The sequence below is a fragment of the Mus musculus genome, chromosome 16 (genome assembly GCF_000001635.26).
Source record: "Mus musculus strain C57BL/6J chromosome 16, GRCm38.p6 C57BL/6J".
NCBI classification, from domain to species: Eukaryota; Metazoa; Chordata; class Mammalia; order Rodentia; family Muridae; genus Mus; species Mus musculus.
The window spans coordinates 17,191,575-17,205,030 of record NC_000082.6 but is presented as its reverse complement, the minus strand read 5'-3'; the positions used below and the strand labels follow the sequence as shown (position 1 = coordinate 17,205,030).

The following is a 13,456-nucleotide window of genomic DNA, read 5'->3' as shown; positions in this document are numbered from 1 at the left end:
GGTGGTGCACGCCTTTAATCCCAGCACTTGGGAGGCAGAGGCAGGTGGATTTCTGAGTTTGAGGCCAGCCTGGTCTACAGAGTGAGTTCCAGGACAGAGAAACCCTGTCTCGAAAAATTAAAAAAAAAACAAAACAAAAAGGGGGGGTGGGTATGGGGGACTTTTGGGATAGCATTGAAAATGTAAACGAGGAAAATACCTAATAAAAAATAAATTAAAAACAAAACAACAACAACAAAAAAACAAACCTTTGGGAAACAAGAACATGAGAATTATGGTTCACAATTCATTTTCAGAACTGAAGCAGAGCCGGGCGTGGTGGCGCACGCCTTTAATCCCAGCTTGTCTACAAAGTGAGTTCCAGGACAGCCAGAGCTATACAGAGAAACCCTGTCTCGAAAAAACCAAAAACCAAAAACAAAACCAAAAACCAGAACTGAAGCAGATGAGGGTAGCAAGTGAGAAGCCAGTTATACTTAGCCTTTAGTTTATCCTGGGTTACAAGAAGCCTGTCTTCTTTTTTTTTTCTTTCTTTTTTTTTTTTTTGAGACAGGGTTTCTCTGTATAGCCCTGGCTGTCCTGGAACTCACTTTGTAGACCAGGCTGGCCTCGAACTCAGAAATCCGCCTGCCTCTGCCTCCCGAGTGCTGGGATTAAAGGTGTGCGCCACCACGCCCGGCAAGAAGCCTGTCTTTATGGAGCTCTTAGGAGGCGCTGCTTTGCAGAGACGATCCATGGGTGTCAGTGGCTTTCCAGGGCACCTGGCAACAGAGGCTGAGGATTTAGGTTGTTATTTTATGACGATATGGGTGGTTTCACAGCTCATGTGACTTACTTGACTGGGGTTCAAGCTATGAGGTCTGGAGATCAGCCTGTCACCAGAGAGAGGATTTGGTGTAGATCTCTAGAGTCACCTCACTCACCAGCTGGTATTGCTAGTCATGCCAGAGCCTCCTGTGGCATGTCAGATGGGTTTCAGAAAAGTGTCTTTCTTGGTTTCTACCCTGTTACTTCATGTGACCCAGGACACCACTGTGCTTGAGATATGTGAGAACGAGTTACAGACTTGGAGGCAGATTAAGCCATGTTACTGCTTTCTCTGAGTCTCCCCACTTACAAAATGAAAGAGAAAGATTACATGGGCTGTTTTCAAACTGGATTCTGTGGGGTTTCAGAGTTCCTTGGATAGCACAGGACTGCAAGGGTGAATCGAGGAAGCAAAGGGAAGAGAATTTCTACCTGCCCCAGTGTACAGATCTCATAAGTGTCATGTATATATTCTAAGAAAGACACTGGCTTAACAAAGAAGTAGTAGGCCTGAAGAGATTGCTCAGTGCTCTTCCAGTATGAAGGCTCACAACTGTCTGTCAGTATAGTTCCAGGGATCCAATGCCCTCTTCTGGCTTCAACAGGCACCAGACAAGTAGATTTCTGTGAGTTTGAGGGCAGTCTGGTACAAATAGTGAGTTCTAGGATAGCCAGGAATATATACAGAAATCCTACCTCAAAAACAAAACAGAATTGAAATTTTGATTATTCTTGCCTCTGCCCTCCCTTGTCTCCCTTTCACCACACCAACACTTCTTCCTCTCTTTACTTTTTTAAGTATATTTTTATGTGTATTGGTACTTTATATATATGCATGTATGTCTGAGCAGCTCCAGATGTATACAGTGCCCTCAGAGGTCAGAAGAGGGTGTCAGATCCTCTGAGACTGGAGCTATAAGTGCTGTGAGCCACCTTATGGATGCTATAAATCAAACTTGGTGCTGGGAAGTGGTGGTGCACACCTTTAATCCCAGCACTTGGGAGGCAGAGGCAGGCGGATTTCTGAGTTTGATGCCAGCCTGGTCTACAGAGTGAGTTACAGAACAGCCAGGGCTATACAGGGAGATCCTGTCTAGGAAAGCAAAACAAAAAAGAAATCAAACTCGGGTCTTCAGATGAGCATCTCTCTCTTTCTCTCTCTCTCTCTCTCTGTGTGTATGCTCATGGATATTATGGTGTACTTGTGGAAAATCAGAGGATATGGCTCTACCACCTCCAGGCTCAAATTATATGATCTTAAGATGGGTATTATAGATGGGTATTATAACCCTTAATCCTAGCAATTGGGAGGCAGAGATTGGTGGATTTCTTTGAGTTCAAGGCCAGCCAAGGTTACATAGCAAGCCCATGTCTCAAAACAAGAACAACAAAACAAACAAACAAACAAAAAAAGAGTTATATTGTTTGAACCAAATTTGAAAACCTCTGAATTAAGTGTCCTGAATATTCTGCTGAATGAAAGCAATGCATTCTCTTCACATTTCTGTCGGCCTCATGTTGCCAGCTCTGTACTGCTAGTTTCTCCTTAGAGCTTCAGCCCTTTTGAGACATGGAGTCTGGGGTCTTGGTGGCCTAGCCCACCATTCCCCCACTGGTGTCAAGTGATTTTCCCTTAGGGAGTCTATTAATTTTAGATAGAAAGGGCATCAAAAGACCAAAGCAAAAATCCTTTCTAATGGGCACATGGATGTTACTCATGGAGTACAGGTACTTTCAGAACTTGAGGGTGGAAGCTGGAGGATCAGGAGTTTAAGGTCATCTTTAGTTATATAGTGAATTTTGAGGCCACCTTAGGCTACATGAGGCCTTATCTACATCTCATCTCCCAACCTCCAACACTTCTCCACTTGTAAAAGCACTGAGTGAGTGTAGGGTTTGCCTTCTGGCAGTTTCTTTCTTCCTCTCTGGATATTTCAGCCATTACTAGGATCATACTATGTAGCTAGGCTGGCTAGAATCTATATTCTGCTTGCCTCTGCCTCCCTCTGCAGGAATTAAAGGCACAATCCACTTATCTTCGGCTGCCCTGCACTGTCTTATTCATGGTATTTCTTCAGTGAGCCTTCCTGAGAAGCAGATCCTGTAGTTCTTGTGTGTAGGAGGCTGTATGTGAATGTTAGTGTGGGCGTGCACACACATGCATGTGGAGACCTGAGGTCCACAGAATTCTTTCCTTGTTTGTACTTTACAGGTTTTCTCCTTGAATCTGAGGCTCACCATCAATTCAGTTAGGCAGGTTAGAAAAAGAACTTCAGAGATCTAACTGTAACTTACCTCCCCTAGTGCTAATGACCATGCTTGCTTCTGTGTGGGTTCTTGGGAACCCAAATTCAGGTCCTTCTTGATCAGGCAGGCACTTTACCGATTGTATTACGTGTTCAGTAACAGAATAACTTTCTCATCTCCCAGTTTTGATTTCTTCACAATGTTTAGTAGTGCCTGAAATAATCTTGATTATTCTATTATTTTGTGTACACACTATTTATAGTGCACCTACTATGTGTCAAGCACTGTATGTACTTGCCATAGGATTGGAGGCGCCATAAAGTAAGGATCTTTAACTGTCCAGGTCACTCGAGTCTACACAGGATTCTATAGCCCTGGGACCTGCACACAGTAGGCACATTTCTCTATTCCGCGCTCTTCCCGGTTAGCCCCTCCCCCGCTCCAGGAAGTGAGGGGGTTCTAGCCGCCTGGCCTACCGCGATGCATTTTGGGAAAGCAGCAGCACCAGATCCAAGATGGCGGCCAGCAGGAGGCTGATGAAGGTAAAAGCCATTCTCTGGCGCTGGCCAGGCGGGGGGCGGCGTCCCCGGGCCGGGACCCCTACGGCGGGCCGCGGTTCCTTGGGGCGACGCCGTTCTTCATCCCTCATTGCGTGGCCCCGCTGTGCCGCGTGCGGAGAGATCTAACGGGGCCGCCTAGGCCGCAGCCTGGGCGGGAGCGCAAGGCCGCGCTGAGAGCCGCCGCTGCCGGCCCTTCGGATCAGCCTGGGCAGTTCTCGAGCCCCCTCCTCCTGGAGCGAAGCCGGGCCCTCCGTCGCAGCGGCCGCGGTCCGGGTCGAGGACGCCGTTGATGTGTGGGCCGGGCCTGGAGGCCCCAAGCTGGGCGCCCTCGGGGAAGAAAGCCGGAGCCCCGGCTGGGAGTACGCGCCGCGGAGCCGCCCGGTCCTGGGCCGCGGTCGCCGTTCTCTGAGCCCCATTCCGCCAGCCCACAGCTCCGGGACCGGGAGGCTGCGAGGCCCGAGACGGGAAAGGAAGGAGGAGGGCAGGCGGCCAAAGTTAGGTCAGTTAGTTGGTGGTCTTTTGAAATTGTGTTGGGTCCACGCAAACTGTCGCCTTGTGACTGCAGAGTCACACAGCCGACAAGTTCCAACTCTAGGAAGGCGTGGGGTCGTCTCCCTGCGTAGCTAGGTTCTCTTTTCTATCCACCTCTTAGTCATCCGCATCTCCTTTCCCTGATGAAGGGTGGGGGTTGGTTTCTGTCGTTGAAATCAAAACCTGCCAAAGTTTACGAAAATAACTTGGTATACGCACTTTGTATCTTGAATGTATGGGAGTGTCACTTCACTAATTGGCTCCTTTGGTGAAGCATACAATATAGGTGCTCAGTTGGAGTTTTTCACGAGTAGATCTGCGGACATCCTCTAAAGATAACCCGCCAGTGTTTGAGTGCTACCTGGTAGTGCGGCCGAGCTCTCGCCGGACCGGAAATAAAAAAGGTCGCAGGAGCTGGCTCTTGAGACCAAATTTGTATTTGGTTGATGGAGTCACTGGAAACAAAAGAAAGCCATTTGCTCACTGAAACCTAGAGAGAACATTTGATAAAACTAGAGTGGAAGTGGGCACAAAACAATTGTGATCAAACCCCCTTATCTGTTCTGCGGGTGACACTCCATCATTTACCTACAGGAAAGGAATGCTAATCACTTCCGTGTTCAAACCCCAAAAGTTGTCGTCCCTTCAGCCTTGTGGGTTTCAGTTTAGGAAGATTTCGTGACTGCATGCTGTTTTCTTGTAATTTGATGACATGAATTCATCTGCCTTTTCTCAGGTCCCCTTCTCTATCCTTTTCCATGGTTACCCTTCTTGGGCTCCAGAGTTCTTTTCTCTAAAGCAAGTATTTAGTCCTTTCCTTCTGGTTAAAATCCTCTCTGGTTTTGTCCTTAGAAATTCTGACTTTAAACATTTGTAAGTACATTTCTCTCTGTGTCTGTCTGTCTGTCTGTCTGTCTGTGTGTGTGTGTGAGGGGCACATTGTGTCACAGCGTTCATGTGGCGGTCAGAGGATAACTTGTTTGTTCTCTTTTTCCACCACGGGTCCAGTGTGGCTCGAACTCTGGTGGGTAAGCTTACCTGTGAGCTATCTTTCAGCCTAATCCTAACTTCTTACTTGGCCTGAGAGACCTTTCTTGGAAAGCAGCCTCCCAGTCTCACCTCCAACTTAGGAGTTTCTAGATGCTCTTGCACCTTATTGCACCAGCTACCATTTTCCCAATTTTTATTGTGTGCTTCATATTCATGACCATGATCAATATTCTCTTCGAGTTAGATACTACTATTCCTGTTCTGTAGAAGAGAGCAGAGAACGCAAAGATTCTTTGGCCTCTGCCCCACAAAGGAGAAGATAATGTATGATTTAACTCCGCTCCATGTGAGTCTAAAACAGAGCCTCATGATGGTACTCACTCTGCAGTCTCCCTTTGCATGTTCTGTCTGCTCAGCCTGAGAAAAGTTATCTTCTCTTCTAGAGGATTCCCTTCCCTTCCTGAGGAATCCTTGGGGTCAACACCTCTGCCTCCGACTCTGAACTCTTCCCCACTCCCAGCACAGTTCTTTACATTTCTCTTTGTAACAGTCAGATTTCTGCCCTATGCTAGGTAGGCTTTGTGTTTCTAAAGGGCAGGGGTTGGCTTTTTATTTTTTTTAAAGACAGGGTTGCTCTGTGTAGCTTTTGGTGTTCTGGAACTCACTCTGTAGACCAGGCTGGCCGTGAACTGAAGCCATCTGCCTGCTTCTGCCTCACTGGTGCTGGGATCAAAAGCATGTGCCACCCCCAACCAGTATCCCCCCCCCCCCCCTTTTTTTTTGAGACATGGTCTTCCTCGGTATCCCAGGCTGACTTAAAATTCAAAGTGATTCTCCTGCCTCAGTCTCCTGACTGCTAGAATTACAGGAATGACTCACCAGGATCAGCTGACATAATTTCATCCTGGTATCCCCCTAGCCTTGTTGATCTAGATGTCAGACATCTAGGAGGGAAATCACAGTTTTAAAATTGTTTTTTATAAAATTTGAGCTCAGGAAAAAGTTTAAGTACATAAGAATTCAAGCTTATTTTACTTAAGTTCTTTTTTGTTTTCAACACTCAAAATTAGTCTATTGTCATCTAATTTTTGCATATGAGGCAGTTTGTGTTTAGATAGATTGCAAGAGTTTTAATTTTATTTTTGTTTTTGTTTTGTTTTTTGTTTTTTCGAGACAGGGTTTCTCTGTATAGCCCTGGCTGTCCTGGAGCTCACTTTGTAGACCAGGCTGGCCTCGAACTCAGAAATCCGCCTGCCTCTGACTCCCGAGTGCTGGGATTAAAGGCGTGTGCCACCACGCCCGGCTAAGAATTTTAATTTTAAAGATTTATTTATTTATTATATGTAAGTACACTGTAGCTGTCTTCAGACACACCAGAAGAGGGCGTCAGATCTCGTTACGGATGGTTGTGAGCCACCATGTGGTTGCTGGGATTTGAACTCCGGACCTTTGGAAGAGCAGTTGGGTGTTCTTACCCACTGAGCCATCTCACCAGCCCCAGAATTTTAATTTTAAATGAGTTATGTGGTTTGGTGTTGTCTGCATGTGTGTCTGTATGAGGGTGTCATATCCCCTGGAACTAGAGTTACAGACAATTGTGAGCCACCATGGGGTTGCTGGAAATTGAACCTGGGTCCTCTGGAAGAGTTCCCAGTGCTCTTAACCACTGAGCCATCTCCAGCCTAGATTGGCAGGGTTCTGAGGAGTAGTAGACCGTGGTGAGGTGAGATGATGCACTGAAGCCCCTGGCTCCAAGTGTGGAAACCTACATTCTTTGTCACTTTGTCAGATTGTCTCTGTAGAAGAGTGTGTGTGTGTATTGGTTTTTTGAGACAGGGTGTATGTGTGTGTATATATATATATATTTGTTTGTTTTTGTTTTTTGAGACAGGGTTTCTCTGTATAGCCCTGGCTGTCCTGGAACTCACTTTGTAGACCAGGCTGGCCTTGAACTCAGAAATCCCTCTGCCTCCCAAGTGCTGGGATTAAAGGCATGCGTCACCACGCCCCGCTGATATATTTTTAAGGTTGTGGATCTAGATAGATTCTTTCAGTTCAGGTAGGAAACTCTGTTTATGTATTGATGGTCATTGGCTTTGAGAGTTTAAACTTGGTTAGATAACTGCAGAGCAAAAATTAAAAAACTAACTGGGCATGGCAGTACACCTGTTATCCCAGCACTTGAGAGAGAGAGAGCTAGAGACAAAAATCAAGAATTCAAGGCTGCATAATGAATTTGAAGCCAGTTTGGGCTCCATGAGCTCTTGTAACAAACAAACAAACAAACAAACACTACTGGTTGATCAACAGTATTCCAGTACTTTATAAAGGAATTTCCTGTGGTGAAAAATGGAAAGTTTTATTGTGTTTGTTGTTTTTATTATTATTGTTTTTTTTTTTTTTTTTTTTTTTTAAAGATTTATTTATTATATGTAAGTACACTGTAGCTGTCTTCAGACACTCCAGAAGAGGGAGTCAGTTCTCGTTACGGATGGTTGTGAGCCACCATGTGGTTGCTGGGATTTGAACTCCGGACCTTCGGAAGAGCAGTCGGGTGCTCTTACCCACTGAGCCATCTCACCAGCCCCTTTATTATTATTGTTATTATTATCAAGTATATTTTGGCTTTTCTGAAACAGGGTCTTACTATGTAGTTCTGGCTGTCCTGGAACTCACTATATAGACCAGACTATCCTCAAATTCACAGCCATCTATCTATCTGCCTGCCTCTGAGTCCTAAGTGCTGGGAATAAAGGTGCGCACCTGGCTTGTGTCATTAGTGTTTTGCCTGGGTGATTGTCTCTGAATCATGTGCCAGTGATTCCCTGGTGCCAGTGGAAGCCAAAAGTCCCAGGGACTGGAGTTGTAGACAGTTGTTGTTGAGCCACCATGTGGGTACAGGGAATTGAATCCTTGAAGACTAGCTAATACTCTTAAACAATGAACCATTTCTTTAGTCCTTTAGATATTTCTTTATAATGGTGGATTGTTAACAGATAGTATAATACAACAATAATAAAAAGCACAGTTTACATATTTATATTTACATTTTTACCTATATATAAATATGGTTGAGAAGTTATTTTTAGGAAAAACTAATGTGAAGAAGCTTAAATTTTTATTTTTTCTTAGATTTATTTACATTATGCATATGAGTATTTTGGATACATGTATGTCTGCATATGCCTGTTTGCGTGCTACCCTTAGATGTCAGAGCGGGTGTTGCTGGGTATGATGGCACTTGACTTTAATCCCAGTACTCTGGAGGCAGAAGCAGGTGGATCTCTGTTGTTCAAAGCCAGCCTGGTCTGCCAAGCAAGTGCCAGCTCATCCAGGACTATAGAGACACTGTCTTAGAAAGAAGAAAAGAAAGAAAAAGAAAGAAAAACACCTCCTGGAACTGGAATGAACAAGTGTTAATTCTTGAGCCATCTCTCCAGAGGGGAGTTTTGAGAAAGTTTTAAACTTAAAAAACATTAGCAAAAAAGATTTAAAATGTTAGAAAAGCATTAAATACATTTTAATTTGCAAAGCAGCTAATTCAGCATTGAAGGCACACCTAGATTGTTACCATCACTTCAGTCAAGAATAGGGAAATAGCTACAAAGCCCAAAACAAAAGCTGTAAAAATTGATTGGGCTAATCGTTTGTTTGCAGCCTCACATCTCCCCTAGGGCCCTCCCATTAAGTAGCTTCCCACAGGGGCTTTTCTCATGGAATTTTGTGGACTTACAGGCAGGAAAGGTAACATTTTGTTAGTTTTTATGGTATAATAGTAGATGCAAGGAACTGAGATTTGTAGCATTTTTAGAGTACTTTTTGTTGTTGTTGTTGTTTTTCTGAGACAGGGTTTCTCTGTATTTCCCTGGCTGTCCTGGAACTCACTTTGTAGACCAGGCTGGCCTCTGAACTCAGAAATCCACTTGCCTCTGCCTCCCAAGTGCTGGGATTAAAGGCATGCGCCACCACACTCAGCTTTTAGAGTGCTTTTGAAGTAGTGTTCATTCCAAACTCCACATTGGTGTACCTCCTCAGTCTATAAGCATGTATCAGGACACAGGAGTTATTCAATAACAGCTCATTCCTTGGAATTTATTGTACTGAGCAGTAAACTATTTTGCTCTTGAATATAGGATTCTATCCTCCCAGCTTGGTAATTAACTATAGAACAGTGACAGGTCTGGTAATTGTCTTAAGGGGTGTGGGGAGAGCTAGGTGTGATGATGTTTTTATGTAGGGATTAAAGAGCTTGAGGCAGGAAGATCACTGGGAGCTGGGATTTCCAGGCTAACTTCCAACTTAGTGTGTGTGAGACTCCAGTTCAAAAAAAGAAAGGAGGTGAGGAGTGAGGGAAGGGCTGACTTGCTTGCTGGCTTCCTTTCTTCCTCTTTTGTTTTTCCTTCCCTCCTCCACCCTCCCAAGACTGATTACTGTATGTATCTCTGGCTGTCCTGGCACTCACTTTGTAGACCAGGCTGACCTCAAACTCCGTGACCTGCCTGCTTCTGCCTCCTAAGCACTGGAATTACAGGTGCCCACCACCGCCCAGCACTGCCCAACCTGTAGGAAGTTTTTTACATGATAGACGTCATAAGCCATCTTAAATGGCTTGAATCCATTTTGGGAATGGATTTTGGGATGTTTTGTTTTGTTTTTTTGAGACAGGGTTTCTGTGTAGCCCTAGCTGTCCTGGAACTCACTCTGTAGACCAGGTTGGCCTTGAACTCAGAAATCCACCAGCCTCTGTCTCCCAAGTGCTGGGATTAAAGGCGTGCGCCACTACACCCGGCAGATTTTGGGATTTTTAAAAAATATATTTATTTATTTATTATATGTAAGTACACTGTAGCTGTCTTCAGACACTCCAGAAAAGAGCATCAGATTTCATTACAGATGGTTGTGAGCCACCATGTGGTTGCTGGGATTTGAACTCAGGACCTTTGGAAGAGCAGTTGGTGATCTTAACCACTGAGCCATCTCACCAGCCCAAGGATTTTGGGATTTTTAAATTGAGAAAAGTAATTTGTTTTTTATTCGTGGTGTATGATGCATGGTATGTTTGAAAAGTGGCGCACACTTGTAGAAATCAGAGAACAAGTTTTGGGAGTTGGTTCTCCTATTTTGGGTTTGAGGATCAAACTTAGGTCAGGCTTAATGGTAAACAGGTGTCCTGTTGAGTCATCTTGTCAGCCTTTTTTGATGCTGGGGATTGAACATGAATGCTTACATGTTACATTGATTTATAACCCTTCCTATCTTACCACATTTGCATTTTAAAAATAATGTATTCCTTTTTATTTTGTGTGTATTAATGTATGTATATCTGTATGAGGATGCTACACATAGTTCGAGCTGCTACGTGGGTGCTGGGAATTGAACCCAGGTCCTCTGGAAGAGCAGTCAGTGCCCTTAACTGATGAGCCTTCTCTCCAGCCCCTGCGTTTGCAATTTTTATCCTAAGATTATGTATTTCAGTAAATTGAGACTAATTAAGCCATTTTAGTGATACTGGTGTGTGTGTGTCCCATGTGTCTGAATACCCAGGGTGCATGATAGGTAAGTATTCTACCACTAAACTATATGCCCACTCCCATCCTCCCTTTTGGTTATTTTATTTATTAAAATTTTCGGGACCGGGTTTCTCTCTGTAGTCCTGGCTGTTCTGGAACTCATTCTGTAGCCTATGCTAGCCTTGAACTCAGTGATCCACCTGCCTCTTCCTCCTGAGTGCTGGGATTAAAGGTATGTACCACCAGTGTACCACCGTACGGGCATGCTTTTCAGCTGCAGTCTGTGATCGTTGGCTGTTTCTCTTTTCACCAAGAATTCTGGTTAGGCTTGAGCAGCATGCCCTTTATCTGCTGAGTCATCTTTCTCTGGCAGTCTGGATTTTTTTAAAAGATTTACCTAGTTTATTATGTACATGGGTGTTTCACCTGAATCTGTGTCTGTGCACCATCTATGTAGCACCCGCAGAAGTCAGAAGAAAGTCATCCCCAAGAACTAGAGTCACAGGCAACTGTTAAGCCATCTTGTGTTCTGGAAATCAAATTCTGGTCCCCTGGAAGAGCAGCCAGTGCTGATGTTGTTGTTTTGTTTGCTTGTTTGTTTTGTTTTTTTGGGTTTTTTCGAGACAAGGTTTCTCTGTGTAGCCCTGGTTGTCCTGGAACTCAGGCTGGCCTCGAGCTCAGAAATCCACCTGCCTCTGCCTCCCAAGTGCTGGGATTAAAGGTGTGCGCCACCACCGCCCGGCAGTGTGCTGATGTTGTTAACTGCTGAGCCATCATCTCTTTAGCTCCAACTCTGGGTTTCTTGGTTGGTGTCCCCACACCTATTACCCCCACCCCGTGCAGCATCAGGGATCTATGTACCGAGAGCCTTGCAGTGCTATCACTGAGCTCTATTTCCCTTTTTTGATGTATAAGGAATCCAACCCAGGGCCTTAAGCATGCTAGGCAAGCACTTTCCCAGTGAGCCATACATTTCACTATGATGTGTTTTTATCTTCTCTGTATCAGAGTGACTTCTTGTCCTTTGAGAATGTGCTTAAGGGGTACCTAATTTGGGCCCTGATGAAAGAGTTATGAAAATGGTATGCATCTAGTTCTCAGAAATTCCATCTGTCCATTGGGTACCCAATTTCTTGCCAACTCAGTGGTAGCATGCCCTGTAGGGAAAGACACCCTAGCCCCCAACACTGAGGAGTAGGTGGCTTATGGCCAAGGCCTTTAATAGTTGAATAAAATTTCAGTAGTTGAAGAGAAATCCTGTGGGACTGAATATTTTTCTTCTAGCTATCACTGGCCTGTTTAGAATATAGACCAGTGAAGCTGAATCCTCCTTCTCCCACAGTGGTTCTGGGCAGTAGTTCTGAGAACTGCCCCAAAGAAGCTCCAGAAACTTTTATCAGCTTCCTAACCTGACCACACACTTCTGATATTGTATTGTCCCCTCCTTAGATTTTAGTTAGGCCAGCCCAGTAGGTGCTTTCCAGCAGCCCTGAGGAACTGGCCTGGGTTGGCTGGATAGCATGGGTGGGCCCTCCATTCCTGTGGGGAGAGTCTTGGCCAAATTTTCCATCTAGCCTCTGGAAGAGATGTTACAGGTGATGCAGATGGACTTATTGACAGGTAGCAGAGCTACCTCATAGCCTATAGGTTTCATTTGCAAACCTAGAAGTACTGGGAGGGGGTGGGTGGGAGGATAAAGAGAGACTGAGACTCTTCTTTATCATACTAGTGAGGGCTACACTAAACCACTTAGTGATTGAGAGCCTAAGTTTTCAATTTTGCGTCTTGTGCTTGTCACATTTTAGCCAAGTGGTCCTGAGTAAGTTAACGTCTGCCTTAAGGTACTCCATCTGTGTGTAGATTCAGTGTATTAAGATAAGTTAAGCCAGGCATGGTGGCGCACGCCTTTAATCCCAGCACTTGGGAGGCAGAGGCAGCCGGATTTCTGAGTTCTAGGCCAACCTGGTCTACAGAGTGAGTTCCAGGACAGCCAGGGCTATACAGAAAAACCCTGTCTTTTTTTTTTAATTTATATATATATATATATATATATACACACACACACACACACACACACACACACACACACACACACACACATATATATAAAAAAGCAGAGTACCTGTCATGTACTAGGATATTACAGATATCGTTAATAAAAGTGAAACTACACTGGGCATTGTGGTGTACTGTGGTCTCACTGTAGAGGTCAGGTTGGCTTCAAATCACAGAAATTGCCTGCCTCTGCCTCTCAAGTGCTGGGAAAAATACGGTGTGCACTACCATACCCAGCTGTTTGCTTCTCAAAACTGGAAGAGATCTCTGAACTAAAGTATGCCTCAGTTTCTCTCTTATCCTGTGTATGAGTATACCTTTTTTGCTTTTGTGTATGTTTGCAGTGAATGTGTGTGTGTTGATGGTGCACACCTGGGTGTGTGTGTAGAGAGAGCACACCAGAGCTGAAAACTGCACCCTGTTCTTCTGCAAAAGCAACAAGCGCTCTCTCTCTCTCTCTCTCTCTCTCTCTCTCTCTCTCTCTCTCTCTCTCTCTCTCTCTCTCTCTCTCTCTCTCTCTCTCTCCAGGGTTTCTCTGTATAGTTCTGGCTGTCCTGGAACTCACTCTGTAGACCAAGCTGGCCCCGAACTCAGAAATTAGCCTGCCTCTGCCTCCCAAGTGCTGGGATTAAAGCATTTAAAAACAAAAAACAAAAAACCACCACCACAACAAAAAAACGTTTTGGGAGTAACCCCATTTGTGCCAGACAAGAATCTGAGCTATACCCTAGTTCTTGTGGTCATTTTGGCAGTTCT

The 13,456-nt window shown here is 44.7% G+C and overlaps 1 protein-coding gene across 2 annotated transcripts in view; it reads left to right on the top strand.

The window, feature by feature from the left end:
* The first annotated feature begins 3,518 nt into the window (after window positions 1–3,518).
* The window catches only part of Ube2l3 (ubiquitin-conjugating enzyme E2L 3), a 49,498-nt gene continuing 39,560 nt past the window's right edge, over window positions 3,519–13,456 (top strand). Inside the window, exon 1 of one of the 2 annotated variants that reach the window (XM_006522004.3) lies at window positions 3,519–3,596. In XM_006522004.3, the coding sequence (XP_006522067.1) occupies window positions 3,570–3,596 (27 nt within the window). In that variant the 5' untranslated portion in view covers window positions 3,519–3,569. The remainder of the gene's footprint in view (window positions 3,597–13,456) is intronic. The other variant, NM_009456.2, reaches the window with a different exon arrangement.